General features: G+C 36.4%; 1 protein-coding gene across 4 annotated transcripts in view; it reads right to left on the bottom strand.

Moving 5' to 3' along the window:
* Nucleotides 1-27,295, bottom strand: part of ODAD2 (outer dynein arm docking complex subunit 2) — a 164,581-nt gene that overhangs the window by 111,734 nt on the left and 25,552 nt on the right. For all 4 annotated transcript variants that reach the window (XM_074324752.2, XM_019731479.3, XM_019731480.3 and 1 more), the window contains 3 exons: nucleotides 22,839-23,041; nucleotides 21,330-21,428; nucleotides 18,380-18,527 (listed from right to left, as the gene is read on the bottom strand). In XM_074324752.2, the coding sequence (XP_074180853.2) occupies nucleotides 18,380-18,527; nucleotides 21,330-21,428; nucleotides 22,839-23,041 (450 nt within the window). The remainder of the gene's footprint in view (nucleotides 1-18,379; nucleotides 18,528-21,329; nucleotides 21,429-22,838; nucleotides 23,042-27,295) is intronic.

A 27,295-nucleotide genomic window follows, 5' to 3' on the forward strand; every position in this document is an offset into this window, starting at 1 on the left:
GATATTGACAATTTACTGGAATGTCTCAATCATTATAATACAATGAGGAAAAATTTTGTATCAAATGTAACTATCCTCCTAAAAATATTAAAAGAATGAACTAAATAATTATGATTCCTCAGTAAAGTGGATGGGTACAAGGCAACATTCAAAAATGAGTAACTCTCCATACATTAAGAATAACAAATAAAAATGTGTAATTTGAAAAATATTCCCATACCAATATTAGCAAAATAATAATAAAAATATCTCTGAGTAAATCTTACAAGAAATGTGTTGGAAATATATGGAAAAAAGCTGTTAAGTTTTACTAAAGCACACAAAGGATTAAATAAATGAATGGCCATACAACATTCATGAATAGGATAACTAAGTTATTAAAATGGCAATTTATCCAAAAGTAATTTATAAATTCATGCAAACCAACCAAAATCCCCGTGGTATTTTTTGAGGATTTTTGTTTTGCTTTGTTTTGTTTTGTTTTTTAACTTGATTCTCAACTCATTCTAAAGATGATCTGGAATAGAAAGTATGAAAAAAGTAGTTTAAGTTTTTTTTAAGAAAACTCTCTGGCTAATCAAATATAAAAATATACGAAAGCTACAGTAATTAAAACAGCATGGAACTTGCATGGGGTGATCCAAATAAATCAATAAAACAGAGAAAGGTCCAGAAACAAACTCTCACATGTCAGAGTACAGTATTTGTTAAAGGCAGTATCTCAGACCATTGGAGGAAAGAATGGATGAGCCAATAATCTGTGTTGATACAACTGACTATCCATCTGGAGGGGGGAAAAAACTTAAGTTAGATACTACCTGATGGATTAAGGACTTGAAAAAAATTTTAAAAACTATAAAACTACCAAAAGGAAATAGAAAATATCTCTGTTCTTGTAGAATGGCTCTAGAGAAACCTTCCTAGCTCTGAAGACACAAAACCCAAGACCCATAAAGAAAACAGTTGATAAATTTATTAAGGTACAATTTTAAAGCTTTCATAACAAAGAGTAGATAAAAAGATATGACAAACTGAGAAAATATTTGCAAAAAATATAACAAAAGATTAAACTACACTGAGAACCAAAAGACAAAGTACCACACAGAAAAATAAGGCATACAACACAATGGCTATGTCACATTTAATCAAATTTTTCAATTTCAATAGTAATCAGGAATAAGCAAATTCACACAAGATACATTTTTCCCCTATCACAATTGTCCAAAATAAAAAATAAAAAAAATACTGCAGATTAGTGAGAATTTGTAACAGTGAATCTAATTACTAGATGAACAATTTTACTACTCTGGGGAGAGTTTAAAGACTATTAATGCCCAGACTCTTTCCAGACCAATTCAATTAATACTTCCACAAATGGTACCTGGGCATCAGCGTTTTTGTTTGCTTTGTTTTGTTTCTAAGAGACTGGTTGATTTCACTCTGTATTCAATATTTGGTGTATTACTGATTGAATGTAAACTGATGTTTGCCTTCTGTAGGGAGTATCAAAAATATTTTTTATATAAACCAGTTTGGTTGGTTTATTACTTCTCATTATTTCCCTTTAAATTAAAAAAAATAATGCAGTGTTCTCAAACTTTACTATGAATATACTTTTTTTTATTAAAACAGCTTTATTGAAGTATAACTGATATACAAACAACTGCACATGATTAATGGATACAATTTCGTGAGCTTGGACATACGCATCACCGCATTCAAGGTAATAAGACATATTGATTACCTCCAAAAGTTGCCTTATTTCTCCCTTTTCTTGTGGCAATATCACTTAACATGAAATCTGCCCTCTTATTTAAGTGCTCAATACAGCACTGTTGACTACAGGCACAGTGTTGTACAGCAGATTTCTAGAACTTCCTCGTCTTGCATGACTGAAATGTTATACCCATTGAACAACTCCCAATTAGAGCTCTCAAAATTTTAAATGTGTATATTCTTTGACCCAAGCAATTCCATTTCAAAGAATCTATCCTATAGAAATAGTGTACATATCCAAAGAATATTAAAAATATTTGCTGCAGCACTGTTGTTAATAGCAAAAATTGATCTGGGAGATAACCTAACAAGTTATCAAAAAGGGAACTTAAATTATTGAGTGTACAAGTATACTCAATATATTGAGTATACAAGTATACTAGCATATATTCAAGTATAACAGAATACTATGTAGCAATTAAAAGCACTAAACAGACATGAAAGATCACCAAGACTTAACGTTAAATATAAAAAGAAAAATGTAGAACAAATAGTATGTGTATAAAAATTATATATGTGTATGTATATAAACAGAAACATCTGGAAGAGTGCTTTTACTTTTATTCTTTTGAGTGCTTGAATATTTACAATGAGCATATGTTAATGCATTTTATAATATTTTTAAATGTTAAATGCAGAAGAGAGTAAGCGAAGGACCAGAAGAGGAACATACGCTTCTGTTATGCCCTGCATGTCAAAGAAATATTAGGAGGCCACAATAGACAGCCACACCCACCCAGAGAGCAAAGGCTGGGAAGAGAGTTGCAGCCTTTGCCAGCAGGAATCTCAGAGGCTAGTGGACCAAAAAGGGACATGAAGCTTAATATTTGTCCTATAAACATGGAATTTCTAATAATAATTGCAATAAATGTATAGGCATATATAAAAATGAAAGATCACTTATACCAAATCTGGTACCTCTTACTCCTTTAGAAATTCTTCACCATGCAAACTTCTGTAATAGGTCATGAATATGTGGTTTTAGAACAAAAAGTAAAGCAGCCTAATGCATTATATTAACTGGGAAACAGGCAATGCTACTTTTCTCCTCTATTTTAGCCTCTCAAATAAATTTGGAGGGGAAGTACATTTTGAAGAACAAAAAAAATGGTGTGGCTGCAAATACCTCACTCACAAATACCCTGGAAATAGCTACTGTATTTTTAGATCACTACATAAAACTGCCTCTGACATCAAAATTATTTCAAATCAAAAATCTTATGAATAGCTAGATGGGCCGTGTGTATCACATAATTATGCTCTAGCTGGGCTAGTTCACAGTGTGCATTCATGAATGAATGAATGAGGTAAAGCTTCAGAGACTTCCCTTGAGATGTTTAATATTGTCATTTTTCAATAGTTAAGTTGATATGATCCTATAATGCTAGCTAGTGGTGGCATAAACTGTTATGATTCACTATCATTGTATTAACATACAATTACGTTTGCTTTTCTCCACCGTTATTTATTTGCCATAGCCAAGAGGCAAGGAGAGTTAAAAGCTCAAAAACTGGAAAATTTATTATTCTATTTGTGGAGTATAGATTTCCCTGTAGAGATGAGAATCCTCTCCATCACTTCCACCATCTCTTGTATAATAAAAATAAAAGGGGATGAATTCTTTTTTTGATGGTAATATTAACGTACAAGTAACACAAATCTCAAGTAATCCAAGTACTTAAAATGTGCTCACTTCTTACCCTACATTATTTAAGAAAATATAAATGCAAACTCTATTGAGTAGAAATTTTGTTAGATGATGGAATTTAAAATTCTTATATCTAACAGATAGTTTTTTTAAAGAATAAAAGTCCTCCTACTCTTTCTGTCACAGAAACTTTTTTTAAAGTTAACACACATCAATGTAACAACATATGTTTTAACTTAAAGAATGTTTCTCAGGAAAGTGGTACTAATTTTTCTTTCTAACTACTGGAGTTTATTTGCGTGCATAAACATTGTTTTCCATTTTTGAAAGATTCTTTTCAACAAGAATAACACTGGACTATCACGTTCTTCTCCATCTCTTTAAGTAAAACCTAGCAAAAGAGCATATTCGCATACTGCCTTCCAAAAATGACTAGTGAATTCCTTTGTTAAGAAATGCTCCCTGTTAAATTAGCCTCTTATACAAATGAAGAAAAGCAAAGGAGAGAGAAAATTGGAACATACGAAAGCAAGGCCTGCAGTCCCCTTCCCTCCCCACCCCCCCAACCTCCAATCCCCGTCCTAAATTTCTTGACAGCAGGACAGAATAACCAGGCAACTGGCAGTAAAGATAGAACCTTGGATGCCGTCCTGGCCCAAAGCCGCCTTCTGTGTGGCCGGGAGTGAAGTATGTCTCAGCTTTTCCACCAATGAAACAAGGATCACACTACCTGCCACTCCTCACCCAAAACCCGAGTAATGGGAAAGGAATCTAATTAACTGCAATTGATTGCAAAGTACATCAAATTCCTGTGATGAAAAATCATATACAGGCATGCCTTGGCGATATTTCAGGTTCGGTTCCAGACCACCACAATAAAGCGAGTTGCGCAATAAAGCGAGTCGCGCAGTAAAGTGAATCTTATTCCATGTGCTGGTGGATGGTCTTGTGGGCAATTTGTAAAACACGCAACATCTGTGGAGTGCAATAAAGCGAAGCGCAATGAAACGAGGGGTGCCTTTAACTCCCAATTACCATTAGAACTCTTTAACCAATTAAGGGGTGGGTGGGGGTGTGGGATGTGTTTAAACAGCTCGTGAAGGATCACTAAGGAATTAAAAAGCCACAAAAGCAGTCTTTAACCAAGGTTTTCAAGTGTGAAAATGTCACTGCTGAGAATCCCTCCTCCAGATGGGACATCCGACCCATGCCAGGGAGGAGCCCTGAGCGTTTCTTGGAGGAGCCTCCTGGGATTTTTGATGTGATTGCGTTTTAGATGTCACTCTGAAGGACAGTCCTGGTTGCTGATAAGCTGGGGGAACCACCCAGCACCTTCAGTTCTCATGGCCTGAGAATTATGAATTTGTAGATACATGATAGAACAGAAGAATAACTAGCAACACCCCTGGCTCACATGAAAGGTGAGACCATACCAGTATTTTATGAATTTGATCATATAGAATGAACAAATGAAGCACTACTTCTCACCAACCCATCTGGGTGTGGGAGAGTGTCATGCAGGATGACAGGCACGGTCTCTGATCCTGCACCCCCCATGAGAACACAGGACATGGTGAGGCCAAAAAGGAACACCCACGGAGCCATAGGTAGGGGAGTCATACCACTATAGTCTCGCTGGCGGCTGGGTTGGAGACACAGGAAGCAGGAGCTACACTATCCGCAACCTGCCGTCCACTTCTCTCTACCAACCAACCTCACTTGCTAACTGCAATCTGCTCTTGCTAGCTCAGCCACCATCTTCTTCCTAACCCCCTCATTTGCTCCCCGAGCCAGCACCTTTCCACGTGAGGCTGAGAGACTGGAAACTGCACTCCGGGCTCTGTCCCCACACTTAGCTGCAATCCTCTATGCCATGCCACGCCACTACACCACCACCTTGCTAGCTTAGCCACAGCAGTTACATCAGTGGCTAATGGCTCACTGGTAACAGCCGATGGGTAACTAGCCACAGCTGATGGCCATCCAATCACAGTTGATGGCCATTTACTACCTGAGCCAGCACCTTTCCCCATGAGGCCAAGAACCTGGAAACTGCACTCCTGGCTCTGTCCCCACAGAGAGGATAAATGTGTGGTGATTTCCAGCAGTCACCCATAAGCTGCCACTCAGCAGCCTGCAGCAGACGCTTTCCACTGATTGACATGTATTCAGATAAATCTCCATCCCCTTCGAACACCAGAACAAGGATTTCCCCAGTATCCCATGCAAGGCCGGCAGTACCTTTGTGATCTTATATGAAATAGCCCGCCGTCTCCCTAGTCTTCATATCTAGCTCCTCAGTTTTGGTGTGTAGGAGCTTTCAACTGAAAGGAAACTTACTTTAAAAATAGACATGTTTTTTCTCTTTTGTTTCAAAACTTTCCAATTATTTATCTTTTTTTAATTAATATTTTGTGTCTACAAGCTAGTTGCATAAAATTGCCAAACAAGATGTTACTTTATTTAAGATTTTTTTAAAGTCCAATGATGCAATCTTCTTATAGGATAGCAAACTAGTATTTAAGGAAAGACTGCCAGTTTAACATTGGAATTTTGACCCAAATATATTGCCTTAGTTGTACCAATTCAAGTGAGAGGCAGCAACTTTCTGATTAGCGATTAAGAGGTCACATTCAACCATGAATAAAACAAAAACTGTCCCACAGGCTCCACTCTCTCTCCTCAGTCTCACTCATTCCCTTGGCTCCCAAAGCAGTAGCTTTATTTCTAACGAATAATTTGTTTCAGTCCTTTATTTCCAACAATTGCATGGACATCTGTGTTTGGCTATTTCACTCTCTTCAAATAATGTGTCCTAAACCAAACCCTTCTCATAAACTGGCTTTCTTTCTTTCTTGGTCATTTCTTTGCTGCTTCCAGTGACACAATCCTATTTTAATCCCTCAGCACACCCCCACTGTCAACACAACCCCCTTGTCTGGCCTCTGTCTCCTCCCACTCACATTCCTTTTGCACAGCACCTGCTGCTGGCCTCAGCTTCCTCAACTAAGGCTCTCATCCTCCTGCTCCCCCAGGTGGACTCAGATCAAACTCCCAGGTGCAGAAACAGGAATCTGGCAGGAAGACAGTGCACCTGGGGAAATGGCCCTGGGGATTAACCAAGGATTCCTCCATTACTGCAGCAAGTACCCAGGAATACGACCAGCCCAGTGAAGCACTTCCGAGTAGGGGCAGACGTCTTCAACTTGCTTGCTAAAATTGCCCCAGCTGAGCCTGGAGCTAATGCCAGGTCAGTATTAACAGTTTATCCTCAAGTGACAGCCCTGGGAAATGCCTACGGGGGAGATAAAACATGATTCTAGACGCAGGCTCTGAGATACCTCCAAACTACCTAAAAGTTGACCAATCATTTTCTTGGCATCATTCTAGTCTCAATTTTCTCTTGGATTTACTGATCCTACAGCATTAAATTCCACACCCAATCCCCCCTTAATCCACATAGAAACGGATTGCAATAAGTTTTCAACCTTTGGTCCAGAAATTCATTCTTCACTTTAAGGATACTTACATTAATGTGCATGAAATGCAGAGCTACTATAATGATGGCCTGCTAACATTTTATCTCACATTATTAAAGAGAACCTATTTGTATTAATTTATAATATTATAATACTTGTTACTAATAATATATTATAATACTTGTTACAAGACTTGTTACTAATCAGTCCACATTTCCAAACCAAAAAAAAAAAAAAAAAAATCCTGCAACTCTCCTTCTATTTCACAAAGGAATTCTCCACATATCTGATTTAGAAAAGAGTGAAACTTCTGTATTTTTAGAGATTCACAGAATTAGTGTGGGGCACACACCTTCACAAACCACCTCCCCCAGTCACTGGAATTGATTCAAAGCAAACATTTTAATTGAAAGATTTTTGAAGCAGTCCTGGACAGGGAGAAAATAATATCTATATAAAGCTAGCAAACACAGTAACAAAACAGTATCTCTACAAGGAGAAAAGGAGCAGGAAAAGGAGAGTGGGGAGTAGGAGAAAACCAGGAAAGACAGCAACAGCAGAAGGAATGACGCTGGCACAGAGGGAGGAAAAACTACTTTCGAGGACCTGAGCATGAAGAATAGCACAGCCTGGCCTCTCAAGAACCCTGTCCACTCCCCGTCACACCTTCTGGGCAGAGCAGGAAGAGCCAAGCCTGGGCTCACTAGCGAGACACCCTGCAATGCACAGAAATATGTTTAATATGGTCTCTCTATTCAAGGAGTAGTTGACGAGACAGACATGCTGAGCCATATGATAGAAGGCAGAATGTAAGTGCTTCTCACTAAAGTAGCCAAAAGGGGTTCACTGCTTCATTCAGAATTAGGGTACAGAGTCATCAGCTATGTGGGGAAAAAGAAGGAAAGGTTGGTGAGTAAAAATGCAAAGTATTCATTGGTTTAAAATTTGAACTGTGTTCTAAAAGTCCAGATTAAAAGAATATATACCTATATAAAACTTGCAAGATGTAATGAATGTATGTCAAAGCCAAATAATTAACCACAAACTGCCTTTCCTTACATGCCAAGATCTGAGCTCATAGCTCTGGATAAATAATAAGCTATAGTTCATTGACCTGTTTGGGTATTAATGAGCTCATCAAATTTTTTTTCAACAATCACAGACATTGCTGTACTTGGAAAATTCTAAGTAGAAAGTCATGTCAACATTAACATTTCTCTGCTAGTTTAAGTCTACATTTGAGGCATAATTTTATAAATTAAAATGTCAGGTGTATTTATTTTGAGATTACCTAGAGACATTCAACTTTGCATTTCACAGACTTTTAATATCCTTTTGTGTCTCCATATAAAATATTTATCTGCGTCAAAACCTTGAAATCATTTGTAGATATACTTTTTCTTTTATTGGCTATGCTAAGAATATTTACCTGTGGGAACTATAATAATTCCAAGCAATTTACTGTCTGGCCAAAAGTATCACATTTGCACATGATTTATTGATGAAGAACTTGTGCAAGCTTAAGTAGCACTTCATCAATAAATGTTTTCCTTAGCTGTTCTGGGACAGAAATAGTGCATCTCTTTTTGGCCTAGTATTATATGGACTTATCCTAAATAGTTGAAAAACTCAAGGTGGTTATTCCATAATTAGACTATTTTGAGAACCTCTTTGCCATGTTCACTGGGAGGATATTATTTGAAGAGGTTGTTCACTACCTCACTCACAGTCTGCCCCATTAAGTCCTCAGGGAGAAAATTCTTTCTGCTCTTAGCACCAGGATCGGTTACACTCATTGGCAACGGGGTTATTTCTATTGTATGATGGTAAGAATCTTTCCCTCACTGTATTAACTCACTGTATTTCCCTCCTTTTGCTGGTTGCTGTAACACTTAAAAGCACAAGTTGAGGGCCACCTGTGTAAGTCAATAAGACTCCACGCCATACACTGTCTACGGTAATAATACGTAACAGAAATTATTGTTATTGCCAATACTTTACATGTGTTAGATTTTACTTAATATGCATAATAATCCTAAAATATGGGAACTTTTATTTTGCCATCTTGATCAGTAAGGAAAGTGAAGCCTAGAGAGGTCCACCAAGTCCCCCAAGGCCACTGATCTAGTAAGTGGCAGATTCTGACTCAAGTCTTTCTGACATTGTAAATCATGCTTCTAACTACTACTCTGTTACTCTGCCTCCTGGCCCCACTGATGCTTCTGCCCCTTTGAGTCTTTATTTCCTTATGAATGAAATACAGTTAACACCCCGAATTCTTTGGATAAACACCAGGGCTCTTCCGAAAGCCATGTCCAACCGTCAACACCCATCTGACTCAAGTCGCCCACGTGCTGGGTCACCAAGTTTTCTGCTGCCAATCTTTTCCCTGATGACATGTTCTTTACTAGTAGAGACCAAGGGCAACGCTGAGGTTCATTCAGTAAAGGAGCGGAGGTACTGTCTGGAAGGTCTCCTGAGCCTGGACATTGCTGTCCTGCAAGCTGGGCTGGGCCACCATGTTAATTGTATGGTTTGTGCACAAAGACACCTGTCCAGGGGATGCAGGCAGGACCATGAAGCCTGAACAACAGCCTGTGCCCCATGCGAGTGTTTCCAAATCCCCAAAAATACGAATCTTCAAGATTCAGAATAAGAAATCAGAATTCCCAGAAATTCTCAGGAATTCCAGAAATCATAAGTCATTCCATACTTTTTCCTAAATTTTACTGACGTGTTTTTAAATAATGATGATGACTATAGTAGAGAATAATCTCCATACTATTAAACAGTGAATGATTTTTGTGATAGAGATGCTAAAAATTTCAGAGGTTTTCTGTTAAAAAAAAAGTGTATCGCAATAACATGCAAAAATGATCTCCACCTGCTATTTGATAACAGAAAACACTAAATGAGGATAACGTTGACACAAAATAAATGCCAAATAAAAGGCATTTTAAATATTGAAAGACAATATAAAAAATATTTACTATTTATATCATTCTTAAAATAATTTAAAGTATACAAAGCACTAATTGTCCTATCCAACAGTGTTTTTGTTTCATGACAAATATTCCAGATGTAAAAAAAAAATTTCTTTCATTTCGCATTGACATTGGTCAAATTGTGAAGAGGCTTTCAAAAGCATAATCAAGATGGACATTAGTGTTTGCTTCACATAAGCTCATTTCCTTTTTTAATGATGAAAATATTTTATCCACTTGTCCTGATTCTGGTTTGGCCATTGAAGTCTATGTGGTTTTCACTAATTCAGATTTTAGATCAGTTTCTGGTTTTATAATGGAGTGTTCCACAACACATTAACATCATCTTCTCTGTGCATTTCTTCTGTTAAATTACTTAGAAAGAGCAAATTGTAATACATTTTATATATATATATATATATATATATATATATATATATATATACTATAGAGATATTCCAACACTGAAAAAATGCCAGCAAACATTATTGGGTAGTACGTCCAAATAACGTAATATTCAGATCTCCTTAGCAAGCTTGACAAGGCTACATAGATTCACAGGTGGAAATTTCAAATCCAATGGCTTATTTTGCTTCCAAATTTGTTATTTCTTGGAATACCACTAACAGGATTTGTATGAAGTATACCACACATATAAACTCTGCAAGAACGACTCACCATTAGCAGCAGATACATTTAGAACACGGCAACAGGGACAAGCACGACTGGCTGATTAGATTGTGATCACTTCTCTCCTGCTTGCTCCTGTCCTGACATTTGGAAGTGCCTACGTTCACATTTAACTCTGCTATCAGCATTTTTTCTCTCTCTCTTTTATTTTTAACTTTATTGAGAAATAATTGACAAATACAATTGTATCTATTTAAAGTACACAACATGGTGATTTGATACACCTATACATTGTAGACTGATTATCAATATCAAGATAATTAACTGCTCTTGCTTTCCACTATGTCAGTAGATTCCTTTGAACCAGTAATGGCTTTATGATGATAGTTAAATTTTAATTCTCAAAGGAAAATTAGAATACTTTTTCCCATTTTTCCCAATTTCTTGACTAGTTTTTCTTGGGATTCAGAATTCAGGAAAACGTATGTTTTTTCTGGGAATTTCAGCTGAGTCTGTGTCCATCAGAGGAAGTGGGTGTATTTTTCTTGGAGGAAAAACTTTTTCAGGTGACTTATTCCTACAAGGCCTTTGACGAATTCACAGAAATGTGCACATAGGCTATTTTATCTATCAGCTTGGGAAGACCTCAAAGGCACAGGAAAAGTATCTCTTAGCACTTCAGAAGTCACATAAATATCTTTAAATAAGCAAAGCCACTGGCAAATGCCGATGTTGATTTGACCAAAGACATGAAAAAGCAGGAGGAAAACATGAGATAAGTTAAAATGTTTTTATAAGTACTCTGGACTACAGCTTTTGACGTGGCCTAGACATTATCAATATCAGTTATCTGATATCAAAAAATAATATTAACCTGGGTTTTGGCAAATCACTTTCCTCGATTTGCTACACCCTCATCCAAGTACTTAAATACAATATTACATAGGCCAGTTATTATGTAAAATGTTTTCACACATGTGGTCTTGCTTAAGAGAATAATGGAAATGGACCAATACATATTTTAAGCATCTACAATGTATCAGACACTATGCCACATGTTTCAAGTGTGTTCTCTCAATCCTTAAACTAATCCTATAGGTTAGGTGTTCATTTTATTCCATGGGTTGAAAAAAATAAGGCTCAAAACCATTACTTTTCAATAGCCACACAGCTAGTAAGTGACACAGCCTCAAATTTCAACTTCAAAAATCCATGCTCTTTCTACCACATATGGCAAATCAAAAAATGGTGGCGAGTCACAACTGGTGGCTGCCATGGCCCACTCCTTACTCCCCCGCTAGGGAAAGGGCTGGTACCATGCAGCCTGACTGCTCTATGAGGACTAACCTTGCTATCCTCAAGATAATATGACATTGCCTTGTACATACTTAAATAAAACTAGGGATGCTTACTACCCTTATTTGAAAGAAACATACAATAAAGTTGGAAGCAGAATATAAAGTTTGGGGAAAGGATTTAAAGTAGACATTGCAGATCCAAGATGGTGGAGTAGATAAACATTGGTCTTGCCTTCTCCCGTGATCACATTAAGGTTTCAACTAAATTATAGAAAAATCAACCTGGAGAACCATCTGAAGTCTGGCTGAATAAAGGTTTTATAACTAAGGCTATACAGAAGAAGCCACGATAAGACTAGTAGGAGGGGAGGAAGTGCAGAATGGGAAACCCCACATGTGGCGGCTGAGAATCCGGAGCCACATCTCAGTCATGGAGGTCCCCCCTGGAAGAACGAGGGACCCCAGTCCCACACAAGGCTCCCCAGCCCTGAATACCAGTGCTAGGAAAAGGAGCCCCACAACATCTGGCTGTGTAAAACAGTGGGGATTCCAACCACCCTGGTGTGACAGAAGGTTGTGGGAAACCCAGACATCCTCTTAAAGGGCCTGGGCACAAACTTACTCACTTGGCACTCACCCTGAACTCCGGTGGAGAGACAGTGATTCGAAAATGTCAGAAATATACAAGGAGAGACTCCATTGTGTGACTTTAGGATAAGGACTGGAGGGACAGCAGCCATTTCCCTGCATAGAATCTGCGTCCTATGCAGCTGGCAGGCAGATGCCATCTTCCCTGTGTTAAGCACTCTGCCATAAGGCCAAATCTGAATCTGCATTGGGCTGGTGAACTCTGCTTGTCCTACCCACTCATTCCACCCTGGTGACTCCCTGAAACACTGCCCCACCCAACTCACTCAATGCCTGAGGCACTTTCTCATGGATCAGCCAGTCCTGCCCATGTTGCACTCTTTCATGGACAACTCTTCAGAGTCTGTGGGCCCTAGGTGGGCAGCAGCTGACCTCAGTGTGCTCCGAGACTTTTGCTGAGTAGCTCCAGGCTCAGCATTGGCACCAAACCATAATCTACATTAAACTGGTGAACACTTGTTCCATCCTGGTGACTCTTCCTGCCTCACCCAAATAGCATACCATTCGAGGCTCCATCAGTGGCTGAGCTTAGGGGAGCCGGCAAGTGGCAGCAGGCCTCCGGGTGTACTGGGCTTTTTACAGAGCTACCGCAGGCCTGGTATTGGTAGCTGCCAACCTCAGTTTGCAGTGTGGCATCTTCCACAAGCCTCTAGGTCCAGCATAGGTGACCAATTGCAGATTGCTTTGTAGCTCCACCAGGTAGCCTCCGGCCGGTCACAAACAGTGGATGACCTGGGCCGGCATCACAGTCCCTCCCAAGAGGCCCCAGAACCAACATACCTGAAAGTTGGCGTCAGACCACAGCAGGATACCACCCAATTAGCTCTACAAGGGGCACACCCAAAGGGCAGTCTCAGAAGCCACCAGAGTCCACTGCAGTGAGTCCTGCTCCATGGGGTAAGTGCCCTGCACATCAACCTGTAAGCTGTGGATGTGGGCAAACCCTAGAGGCAAGTCAGCCTGAGGGTCAATCCCACCCACTGATGTGCCAACAGCAATCAAGGCTCAACTATAACAGGAAGGCACACACAACCCACACAATGGGCATCCCTGAAGTACATGGTGCAGATGATGAGGGAGACTGTACCACTGGGTTCCACAGGGCATATACTACATAAGGCCACCCAGCCAAGACTGGCAGATGTAGCAGATGTACCTAATGTAGAAACAAAAACAGAGAGACAGAGAAAATGAGCAAACAAAGAACCATGTCCCAAATTACAGAACAGGAGATAACTCCAGAAGAAGAACTAAAACAAAATGGAGGAAAGCAACTTACCAGATACAGAGTTCAAAACAATGGTTATAGGAATGCTCAAGGATCCAATAAATGGTGGTGAAAAGAGAACTGACTCTGGGTGGTGAACACACAATGTGATATAGAGATGATATATTACAGAATTATACACCTGAAATCTATGTAACTTTACTAACAATTGTCACCCCAATAAACTTTAATAAAGAAAAAATGCAACCAAAAAAAAAAAAAAAAAAAAAAAGAATGCTCAAGGAACTTAGTGAGAACTTCAAAAAGAGATAGCAAGGGAAAAATAAGGATATAGAAACCATAAAAAAGAACGAGCAGAAATGAAGAATAGAATGACTGAAATGAAGACTGCACTAGAAGGAATCACCAGCAGACTAGATGAAGCAGAGGATCAGGATCGATTTGGAAGACAAAGTAGCAGAAAAATCCCAATCAAAACAGCAAAAAGAAAAAAGAATTTGAAAAACTAAGGATAGTTTAAGAGACGTCTGGGAAAATATCAAGTGTAACAACATTCACATCATAGGGGTACCCTAGAAAGAGACAGAGAGCAAGGAGTTAAAAACCTATTTGAAGAAATAATGGTGAAAAACTTCCCTAACCTGGTAAAGGAAATAGACATACAAGTCTATGAAGCATAGTGAGTCCCAAACAAGATGAACCCAAACAGGCCCACACCAAAACACATCATAATTAAAATGGCAAAAGTTAAAGACAAAGAGAGAATCCTAAAAACAGCAAGAGAAAGGCAACTAGTTACTTACAAGTAAACTCCCATAAGATTGCCAGTTGACTTCTCCACAGAAATTTTGCAGGCCAGAAGGGATTAGCATGAAATATTTAAAGTGATAAAAGCAAGGACCTACAACCAAGACTAGTCTACCCAGCAAGGTTATCACTTAAAATTGATGAAGAGAGAAAGAGCTTCCCAGACCAAGAGAAAGCTAATGGAATTCATCACCGCCAAACCAATATTACAAGAAATATTAAGGGGATTTCTTTAAGAAGAATACGGGGGAAAGAAAAGTATATAAAGATGAAAAATAAAATGTCAATAACTATGTATCTATCAATAATCACTTTAAATATAAATGGATTAAAATCTCCAATCAAAAGAAATAGGGTAGCTGAATAGACAAGGAAACAAGACTCATACATGTGTTATCTACAAGAGACCCATTTCAGATCGAAAGACACACACAGACTGAAAGTAAAGGGTTAGAAAAAGGTATTTTATGTGAATAGAAATGAAAAAAAAAAATGGGGTGGCAATACCTATGCCAGATGAAATTGACTTTAAAACAAAGGTTATAATAATAGACAAAGAGGGACATTACATAAGGATAATGGGATCAATATAACAAGAGGATATAACCCTTGTGAACATTTATGCATCCCAAATAGGAGCACCTAAATATATAAAGCAAATATTGACCAACATAGAGGGAGAGATTGACAGTGATACATTCATAGTAGGGGACTTTAACTCCCCATTGACACCAGTGGACAGATCTTCAAGACAGAAAATCAACAAGGAAACAGCAGCCTTAAATGACACACTAGACCAGATAAATTTAATTGATATTTTTAGGGTATTTCATGCTAAAGCAGCAGAATATACATTCTTTTCAAGTGTATGTGGAACATTTTCCAAGATAGACTACATGTTAAGCCACAAAATAAGTCTCAATAAATTTAAGAAGACTGATCATATCAAGCCTCTTTTCTGACCACAATGGTATAAAACTAAAAATTGATTACAAGAAAAAAAAAAAGAAAAACACACAAACACATGGAGGCTAAATAACATGGTAATAAATAATAAATGGGTCAACAACGAGATCAAGGAAGAAATGAAAAAATACCTTGAGACAAATGAAAATGAAAACACAATGCCCAATATCTAAGTGACACAGCAAATTCAGTCCTATGAGGGAAATTTACAGCAATAAGGGCCTACCTCAAGAAACAAGAAAAATTGCAAATAAACAATCTAAACTCACACCTAAAGGAACGAGAAAAAGAACAACAAACAAAGCCTAAAGTGAGTAGAAAGAAAAGTAATAAAGATCAGAATGTAACTACATGAAACAGAGTCTAAAAAAATACAAAAATCAATGAAAACAAAGGCTGGTTCTTTAAAATGATAAAGAAAATTGATAAACCTTTAGGCAGACTCATCAAGCTAAAAAAAGATGACAATGGTTAGTAAAGTTATATAGGTTTCAGGAGTACAATTCTGTAATACATCATCTATATATCACATTGTGAGTACATCACCCAGTCAGTTCTCCTTCCATTACCATATATTTGACACTGTTTACCCTCATCTACCACTCCCCTCCCCCCTTACTCTCTGGTAACCACTAAACTTGTAACTTTACTAACCATTGTCACCCCAATAAACTTTGATTAAAAGAAAAAAAAAGAAAAATGAGAGAGGACCCAAATGAATAAAATCAGAAATGAAAGAGGAGAAGTGACAACTGACACCACATAAAAATATTATGAACAATCACATGACCACAAGTTGGACAATCTGAAAGAAATGGATAAATTCCTAGAAACATAGTCTTCCAAGACTGAATCAAGAAGAAATAGAAAATCTAAACCGACCGATTACTACTAACTAAATCAAATCAGCAATCAAAAATCTCCCACCAACAAAAATCCTGAATTGCATGGCTTCACAGGTAAATTTTACCAAACATTCAAAGAGAGTTAATACCTATTTTTCTAAAACTGTTCCAACAAATTCAAGTGGAAGGAAAGCTCCCAAGCTCATTTTATGAGACCACCATTACCTTGATTCCAAAACCAGACAAAGACATTACAAAAAAAGAAAATTACAGACCAATATCCCTGATGACCATAAATGCAAAAATCCTCAACCAAATATGAGCAAACTGAATACAGCAACACATTAAAAATATTATACACTATGACCAAGTGGGATTTATTCCTGGGATGCATGGTTGGTTCAATATCCACAAATCAACTAACGTGCTAAACCACATAAACAAAATGAAAGATAAAAATCATATGATCATATCAACAGATGCAAAAAAAAGTATTTGACAAAATCCAGAATCCGTTTATGATTAAAACTCTCAGCAAAGTGGAAATAGTGGGAACATAAGAGGTGTGATCAAACAATACTGTGAATGTTTAAATAAATAAAAAATTTATTACACTTAATGACACATTGCCATTAATCCCCCTCAATACACTGCCCTACTTTGAACACATTTATCCCATTATTCTTGCCACTTTCTGAAGCAGTTCTGGAAGTCCTCTTTCATGAGTTTAGTTGTACTGTTGTGGCTGCTTCAATGTCCTGAATCATTCTGACTTTGGGGAAGAGCCAGAAGTTGCACAGTGCCGGATACAGTGAATAAGGTGGATGAGGACACACCATAATGTTTTTATTTGACAGAAATTGCCATATACCAGAAGCAATGTGTGACACAAAGCGTTGTCATGATGAAGAATGATTTATGACACACTTTAAAACACACCTCTCAACTGTAGCTCACACCCGACTGACTGCACTGAACAAGTTGAAATCTGTTACTAATGTACCACTTCCCATATTGAAGATCTTTGCCTTTCCATTGGATGGCACTCAGCAGCAGCATTTACCGTATTTTTTGATCACCATCACATTGCTTCTGCTACGGCAATTTCTGTCAAATAAAAACATTATGGTGTGTCCTCATCCACCTTATTCACTGGATTTGGCACCTTGGGACTTCTGGCTCTTCCCCAAAGTCAAAATGACCATGAAAGGTAAATGTTTTGAATTGATTCAGGACATCAAGGCAGCCATAACAGCACAACTAAAGACACTCATGAAAGAGGACTTCCAGAATTGCTTCAGAAAGTGGCAAGAATGATGGGATAAATGTGTTCAAATAGAGGGAGCATATTTTGAGGGGGGTTAATGGCAATGTGTCTTTTACTGTAATAAATTTTTTTATTTAAACATTCAACATATTGTTTGATCACACCTCATACAATAGCCAAGATATGTAAGCAACACAAGTGTCCATCAATAAACAATTGGATAAAGAAAGGGTGATATATATATATATATATATATATATATATATATATATATATATATAATGGAATATTACACAGCCATAAAAAGAACGAAATCTTACGATTTGCAACAACATGGATGGACCCAGAAGGTATTCTGCTAAATGAAATAAGTCAAATAGAGAAAAACAAATACCATATGATCTTACTTATATGTGGAATCTAATGAAATAAATGAACAAATAAAACAGAAAGAGACTTATAGACATAGAGAACAGACTAATGGTTTCCAGAGGGGCGGAGGGTTGGGAAGCTGGTGAAAGAGGTGAAGGGATTAAGAAATACTCAGACAAATTGATAGTTATAACATAGTCATGGGGATGTAAAATACAGCACAGAGAATATGGTCAATAATGTTGCAACAACTATGTATAGTGCCAGGTGGGAGGGCACTACATAAATTATATAAATGTCTAACCACTATGCTGTACATCTGAAACCAATGTAAAATACTGAATGTGAACGATAACTGAAAAAGATGAATAATTCATTTAAAAAATAAACCAAACAGACATTGCAAACATAGTACAAAAGATTTCTCTTACCTTTAAATATTTCACTAACTTCTGAATTTGCCAATATTCTGATGACAAATTTGCATTTGCTTCCTGACGATGATAAGGTGGTTCTTCATCTTCTTCACTCTCTGAGGAGCTTTCACTAATAACTTCCTCAGTCTTGCCAGCATTCTTACTAAGAACAATAACAACAACATATAATGAACATATTAATGTTACAGCATGGACATGGTTATAATGTTACTATTTCAGTATCACATACATAAGTGATAAAAACTCAGAAAAACAAGAACAGAGGGGAACTGCCTCAATTTGATAAAGAATATATACAAAACCTATACTATTGTCATACTTAATGGTGAGAGACTGAATGCCCTTCCCCTCAGATCGAGAACAAGCAAGGGTGTTTGTTCACTTTGGCCACTGCTATTCAACACAATACTGGAATGTCTCGTTCTAGATAGAAATCTAAGAAAACTTGTACAGGACGTGTATGCTGAAAACTACAAAATGCTGGTGAAAGAAATCAAATACCTAAACAAATAGAGAGAAATATAGTGTCCATTCATTTTAAGAGTTTACATAGTTAAGATCCCAATTCTCCCCAAATTGGTAGAGGTTTAATGCAATTTGCATGAAAACCTTCAGTAAGTTTTTCTGTAGATATAACAAGATTATTCTAAATTTATATGGGAAGGAAAGGAACTAGAATAGCTAACACAATTTTTGAAAAAAAAGAAAGTGAGAAGAAATATTTTCCAGATTTCAAGATTTACTGTATAGCTACAGTAATCAAGACAGTGTGGTATTGGTGAAGGGTTAGATATAAAAATCAACTGAACATAATAGAGACCCAGAAATGGACCCACACAAGTATACCCAACTGATTTTAACAAAGGTGCAAAAGCAATTCAGTGGTAGAAAGACAGCCTTTTCTTCAAATGAGGCTGGAGCAAGTAGACATTCACAGTCAAAAAAAAGAAAAAGAAAGAAAGAAAAAGGAACTTTGACCTAAATCTCATACCTCATATAAAATTAACTCAAACTGGATCACAGTATTTAATGTAAAATGTAAAACTATCAAAACTTTTGGACAAAAACAAAGGAGATAATCTTCAGTGCTAATGGCTTCATAAAGAATTCTTAGACATGACATCTGACGCATAATCCATAAAAGAAAAAATTGATAAATTGAACTTCATCAAAATTAAAATCTTGTTTTATGAGAGACCCTATATTAAGAGGATGAAAACACAAATTACAGAGAGGAGAACATATTTGCAAACTACATATCCACCAAAGGATATCCCAAAAATAGATAAAGAACTCTTAAAATTCAACATTTAAAAAATTATCGAACTGGAAAATTAGCAAAAGATATAATGAGACATTTCACTGAAGAACATACATGGATGGCAATAGCTCATAAAAAGATGTTCAACATCACTAGCCATTAGGGAAATGCTAAGACCACAATGAGACATCACTATACATCTTCTAGAACAGTTAAAATAAAAGACATGGCAATACCAAATGCTGGCAAGGACAAGGAGAAACTGAGTCCCATACATTATTGGTGAGAGTGTAACATAGTATGGCCACTCTGGAAGAATTTGGTAATATCTTAGAAAGCTAAACACATGATTACTACATGTATCAGCAATTGGGCATTTATCCTAGAGAAATGAAAACTCACATCCATACAAAAACCTGTATATGACCGTTCATAGCTGCTTTGGTGTTAATAGCCAAAAACTGCAAAGAACTGAAATTTTCCTCAATAGGTGAATAATTAAACTATGGAAAATCTATACCATGGAATGGTATTTAGCAATAAAAAGGGACAAGCTATTACTGCACACAACAACTTAGATGGCTGTTAAATGTATTATGGGGATGAAAAAGGCTACTACTATCAGAATTGGATGATTCTATACATATGACATTCTCAAAATGACAAAATTCTAGAAATGGAAAAGAGATTATCGGTTGCCAGGAATTGAGAATGATCAGGGGAGGGGAGTGGGTATGACCATAAAAGGGTAGCAGGAGAGTTCCATATAGTGATGGACCAGTTCTGTATCCTGATTGTCATGGTCACCACACCAATCTACACGGGATAAAATGACATGGAACTATACACATACTTTGTACCAATGTTAATCTCCTGGTTTTGATATTGTACTATAGTTACCCAAGATGCAACCACTGGGGGAAGCTAGGTGAAGAGTAGAGAAGCCCTCTCTGTATTATTTCCGCAACGTTCTGTGAATCTATAATTATTTCAAAATAAAGTTTTTAAAAATTGTCAAAAAATTGAATAGTTTATTATGTTGACCCCTCTTCCCCCAAAAATATAGCATAAATGGAGTAGAGTGTCTTAAAGTTTGGTTTTATCCCAAGTGTGCACAGTTTAAATGTGAAATGTCTGCCATATCTTCCCACCACCACTCTAAAACTTTCTAATAAGAGTGGCTGACCCTCCTCCAAATATGTTGCTTTTGTTGTCAAACTGAAAATCGGGCAAGAAGTTTATTAGTTAGCCTTCTATTAATGGCTGTTTTAACAAGAAATAACATACATCAGTTTAGAACTGACAGAGCCATCAGTCATCAGTAAAGCAAGGCCCAGAAAGATGACTCAACCTTGCTATGATAGGATTGTTCAGAGGCAAGAGATCAGCTAAGAGTCCATTTTCCTACCACTAGTTCACTGCTCTTTGCATTAAATGCATTTTATAAGGTTAATTAATACCAGCAAATCCTTGTATTTCAAGTAACTTCATTGAAAGGATAACTTGTAAATATATTTCAAGAAAGCCAGTATTATCATTTTTACAACATTCATAGTCACTGTCAATATATTAATAGATGTCTTAGGACCCTAATATAATAGTAAGAATGCCTTTAATTAGCGTTAACTAGACCATTGTGTATGAAATAGCTTAAAAGAACTTTTCATGTTAACAGAAACATACTGAACTAATTGTGCTCTTCCAGGTGAAACAGGTGGTATTGACTTTTCAGGTCTTCCTCCATGTTTTTTTTCTTGGGTGTCTCTTACGGAGATTTTGCGGCTAAAAAAAAAAAAAATGACCTTTATTAATTACTTCATGCTGATTAATAGAAAATTAAAAATAGAAATGTATACAAATATTCCATCATTTTCATGCACCCAAAGGGTCTGTTTTCCTGACACACACGATGATTCGTTCCAGCCTCATCTGATACCTTTTTGTCCTTTAAGCACAGCCGTGCATTTTCTATTAATATAAAAAAGCAACATTTTGTCCAGTATTTCTTTGTACTAGGAGTAGGTCTTCATGGGCTGCCATTTTTGTGACAGTCCTTCACTCTGTGCTTTCTAATCTATCGGTTTACTGCCCTAACATTGTTGCCTCTTCTTACCTTCCCTACTCAACATTACAGCAGGGCCTTATCTGGTTTTCTAGGTGTTCCCAGGTTTAGCAAAGTCCTTGGCACCTATTGGGTTTTCATTAGATACTTAAGTAAATGCTTAATTGAAAAATATAAGCACATGGGAAAAGCAGAATTTAAAAATCCACCTCCCGGTTAACAGAGTAAGCTACACTTATCATTTTCAGACTCATTCTTTCCAACAGAGTCACAAAGATCAAACACCCTAAAATCAATGAAAAGCAGGAGAGCAAGAGTGTCTCCTCTTTCCACAGGACTCCTTCCTGTAAGCTCTCCGGGTTTGCCTCCAAACAAAATCACCCCATGGTGCTCAGAATCCCTGCAGGGGAGGGTTCTTGTGTGACCAGCTGGGAGCCAGTTCTTAACCCAATCAAATGACAACATAGAAATTAAAAATAGGCTGAAACTTGCAAGAGTATTTGCTAAATTTTAAAAAGTGCTCTTACTGCTTCTGACTGCCTTAACATTTACTTAACACTGGCCCTTAATCTTTGCTTTGGCACCTACTTATAGAGGGTCCTAAATGGAGCCAGTCTTGTATCTTTCAGACATTCATCAAACCAGTGTCCACTTGACTTAAGCCTGTTACTATTTTTCAGGCTCTAGCCTTTTTGTAGTATTTACTTATAAGTTCAGTTTCTAGAGCAGATAGTAGAAGGTTTCCGCTAATTAACTCCACATAATTTTAATCCAAATTCCTCTAGCACTTACTTAGGATCCTACCACTGTTTATATTCCCCATGTGATTGCTCCATGTATTTTAACATCTTTTTCACATGTTATTTGCCCTGCCTCATCAACTACATGAAAGTGAATTGTGTTCTTCCCTTCCCTTCACAGTGCCCACACGTAAACAATGTTGACTGTCAAATCTCTCTGTTTGAAACAAGAAGAGGAACAGGAAGGAATCAACTTGTACTATCAGGGAGGTGATTTTTTTCACTAGTCTGTATTTTTCTACTATGAAATAAAGTTATGTGAAAAATTAGGCAAACGTGGTTACTGAAGATGTTTTCAAAAATAATCCCATCATGCAAGTGTCTACATACCTTTTGAAATCAACAGTGGTCTTCAAGTTTAATCTTGGCTCTAATCTCTTGGTCATTTGATTCTTCCCAAAATTAATTTGGTTATTCTCCAGCTTACTCTTGTTTGAACTAGTAATAGATTTACGTAAGGCATCTGCTTCTTCCTTCTTCGGTGCCTTCTTAGGTTGATCCTTTACCTTCTGCTGTTTTTCAGTCAATCTAGTCTGTTTTATTTTTTTAAAAAATGAAAAAAAAAAGAAGAATATTTACAATGATATCACTTCTGAATTATCTAGTGCTATCTGAAAATTAATACTGGTGATAAATTCAGAAAAGGAAGTCTCAGATACATCTAACTTGTGTTGCTTGATGATACAAATTGAATAAGGGCAAACTTCAGGACCGAGGCCTCTATTGGAGTTACACTGACAGTAATGTGATATTTCTAAACTTCACTTCTGGTATAGCACAGATACAACAGCAGTGCTGGACCTCCTCACTCCTCACCACCACTAGAAAAAATTAAATTCAAACCCTGTATTGACTGGGACTCATCATATTCAAATTGCTAAAACCAAGAATAAAGAGAACGTCTTACAAGTAGCCAGAAACCAAAGACACATTATAGACAGAGGAGGAAACATAACAGTTAAAAGAGCTAGTGGTTACCACAGGGTAAGGGGGAAAGGGGATGGAGGATGAGGGTTAAGGGGGTCAAATATATAATGATGGAAGGAGAACTAACTTTGGGTGGTAACACACAATGTGATATATATAGATGATGTATTACAGAATTGTACACCTGAAACCTATGTAACTTTACTAACAGTTGTCACCCCAATAAACTTTAATTTAAAAAAAAATACGAAAAAAAAGAGACTTCTCATCAGAAACAATGCAAGCCAGAAAAAAAGGGAATTATATTTTTAAAGTACTAAAAGGGAAAATAAAACCCAAACTTGTCAGCCCAAAATTCTATACTGAGACAAAAGAAAATATTTCAAAGATGAAGATAAAAATAAATAAGGACTTTCACAGATGAACAGAAACTGAGAATTCACTGTCAGAAAGCTTGTGCTAGAAGAAACGTTGATGAAGTTCTCAGTCAAAAGGAATATCATACCATTAGAAACACAGATCTACGCAAAGAAATGAAAACCTGTAGAAATGGTAAAAATAAATATAATAGAAAAGACTCTAACCTTTTTAATCATTCTGATCATTCTGAACTATAAAATAGTAACAGTGTTTTGAGGGGTTAATAGCATGTAAAAGTGAAACGTATGCCAAAACTAGCACAAAGGATAGGGTGGGGCATTCAAGATATACTATTATTTAAACTATTTGTAAAATTGTATAATATTATTTAAAGTCAGACATAATAAATTATATATATATATATATATATATATATATATATATATACACACATATATATGTATATATGTATATTATAATCCCTAAGACAGCAACTAAGAAACTTTTACAAAAAAGTATAATTGTACACTTGAAAACTATGTAATTTTACTAACCATTGTCACCCCAATAAATTTTAATTTTAAAAAAGTATAACTGATTAACTAGTAGCATAAATAAAATGGAATCATTTCTAAGAGCTCAATTCAAAAGGGACAAAAAAGAAGAAAAAAAGAACAAATGGGACAAATGGAAAATAACTAGCAAGATAGTAAATTTAAATTCAACTCTATCAGTAGTTACATTAAATAAAAAAGGCTTAGAAACTTCATCTGAAAGAGAAATCATCAGTTTGGATGAAAAAGGGAAACTACAACTATTTGTGCTCTAAAAGAAACCATTTTATATATAAAGATATAAATATATTAAAAGTAAAATGCTAATGAAAATTTTCCATGCAAACAACAATTAAAAGGAAGCAGGAATAGCTATATTACAATCAGACAAAACAGACTTCAACACAAATAATATTATCAAAGAGGAAGATACATAATAACAATGCACAATTCTAATTGTGTATTCGCTAAACAACAGAACTTCAAAATATATGATGCAAAAACAACTAAAAGGAAAAATACATAAATTCACAATTGGGAGAATTGAAAACTCCTCTCTCAGTAATCAATAAAATGAGCAGACAAAAAAAATTAATAAGAATATAGACAATCTGAGCAACACTATTAATCAACTTGACTTAATTGATATTTATAGAATATGTCAGCCAACAGCAGCAGAATACACATTCTTCTCAAATGCACAAAGAAAAGTTCACCAGGATAGACCATAATCTGGGCCATAAAACAAACATCAACATACTTAAAAGAATTAAAACCATAACAAAATATGTTCTCTTAATACAATGGCATTAAACTTAATACAATGGTAGTAACACAACACCACCTCCAAGCAGTGATGGGCTCTTCTACCATGGTCTAAGAGGAGGCCTTAGACCTCCACTTATTACATGGGAAGAATGTAATAAAGCACTCTCCCCCTCCTACCCAGGGCCGTGTCAGCAGAGGCCCAGTAGGGAGACTGAACCTTCACCGCTGCTCAGCGATAATGAAGTACCTACACCACCAGGGTTGTCAATGGAGACTAAGTGGGGAACTTGGCCTTTCACCCCCCCACCTTGCAGTACTCCCAGATTTCCACCAGTTAGGTGTCAGAGAAGGTCTGCTAAAACAAAAAATTTAAATAAAATCCAAAGTTTAACGTAATGCCAAAAATTTCCAACACACAAAATATCATTTTACTCATTATACCAAGGAAGATCTCAAGAACCGGGAAGATCACAACTTGAATGAGAAAGGATGATAAATAGATGCTTATACCAAGATGAAATAGATGTTGGAATAACCTGACAAGATTTTAGAGCAGCCATCATAAAAATGCTTCACTGAGCAATTACAGAGACTTGAAACAAATGAAATACTAGAAAGTCTCAGCAAATAAAGAGAAGATATAAAGAATAACCAAATAAAAATTTTAAAAAATTGAAATTTACAAACCAAAATAGCTCACTGATAGGTTCAGCAATAGGATGGAAAGGACAGAAGGGAGAATGCATTAATTTGAAGATACAGCAAGAGAAATTACCTAATCTGAACAAGAAAAAGGAAACAGATTGAGGGGGAAAAAATGAACAGAGCTTCAAGATCTGTGGGACCACAAGAAAAAAATCTAACATGCATGTCAGCAGAGAACCAGAAGGAGAGGAATAATAAGGTCAGACTGAAAATGTATTCTATGTAGTTTTGCTGACAATTGTCACCCCAATAAATTTTTTTAAAAAAGAAAGAAAATGTATTCTAAGAATGTCTGAAAAGTTCCCAAACTTGGAAAAATATATAAATCGAAGATTTAAGAAGCTGAGCAAACCCTAAACACAATCAACCCCCAAAAGCCATGCCAAGACACATAATAATCAAACTCCATAATACTAAAGACAAGGAAAATTCTTAAAAGCAAGAGAGAAACAATATTTTATCAAGAGGAAAACAATTGAAACAACAGATTTTTCATGAGAAATCATGGAGGCCAGAAAGACTGGAACATTTTTCAAGTGCCGAGTGTAAAGGAATGTCAACCTAGAATATCATATCCAGTAAAAATATTCTTCAGAGATGAAGGAAAATCCAAGATATTCTCAGATAAAGGAAAACTAAGAGAATTTTTCATCAACATACCTACCCTAAAAGAGTAAGTTCTTTTTTTAAAATTAAATTTATTGGGGTGACAGTTTAGTGGTTACCAGAGGGTAATGGGGTAGGGAGATGGTAGAAGAGGGTAAAGGGGGTTAAATATATGGTGATGGAAGGAGAACTGACTCTGCATGTTTAGCATACAATGTGATATATACATGATGTATTATAGAATTGTACACTTGAAACCTATGTAATTTCACTAACCAGAGTAAGTTCTTAGACAGAAAAGATACAATAAAAGAAGGAAACTTGAACCATCAGAAAGAAAGAGAACAGTGGTCAGAAAAAAAGTAGGGGTAAATACAAAAGACATTCTCCTCTTGAGTTTTCTAAATGATGTTTGGTGGTAGAAGCAAAACTTATAACATTTTTGTCTCATTAGTTATAAATATATGTAGAGGAAATAAAAACAATTGCAAATAAGAGAGGGTAAAGGGCTTGAAGGGAGATACGGTTTCTATACTTCACACAAACCGGTAAAATGTCAAATAAGTAGATCATTATAAATTATGTATGTATAATATAATGCAATACCTATAGCCACCACAAAACAATCTATACAAAGAGATACATTCAAAACACTATGGGTAAATCAAAATGGAATTCAAAAAAATATGTTCAAGCAATCCAAAGAAAAACAAGACAAAGGAAAATGAAAAACAGAAGGAATGAACAGAAAACAAAACTAAACCGGCAGACTTACACCCTAACATATCAATAATTCAATGTAAATTATCTAGACACACCCATCAGTAAAGTTTCACAGGGTGGATTTAAAAAATGACTCCTTATATG

This window comes from Rhinolophus sinicus, chromosome 1 (assembly GCF_057876585.1).
Source record: "Rhinolophus sinicus isolate RSI-liver-muscle chromosome 1, RSI-T2T, whole genome shotgun sequence".
Taxonomy (NCBI): Eukaryota; Metazoa; Chordata; class Mammalia; order Chiroptera; family Rhinolophidae; genus Rhinolophus; species Rhinolophus sinicus.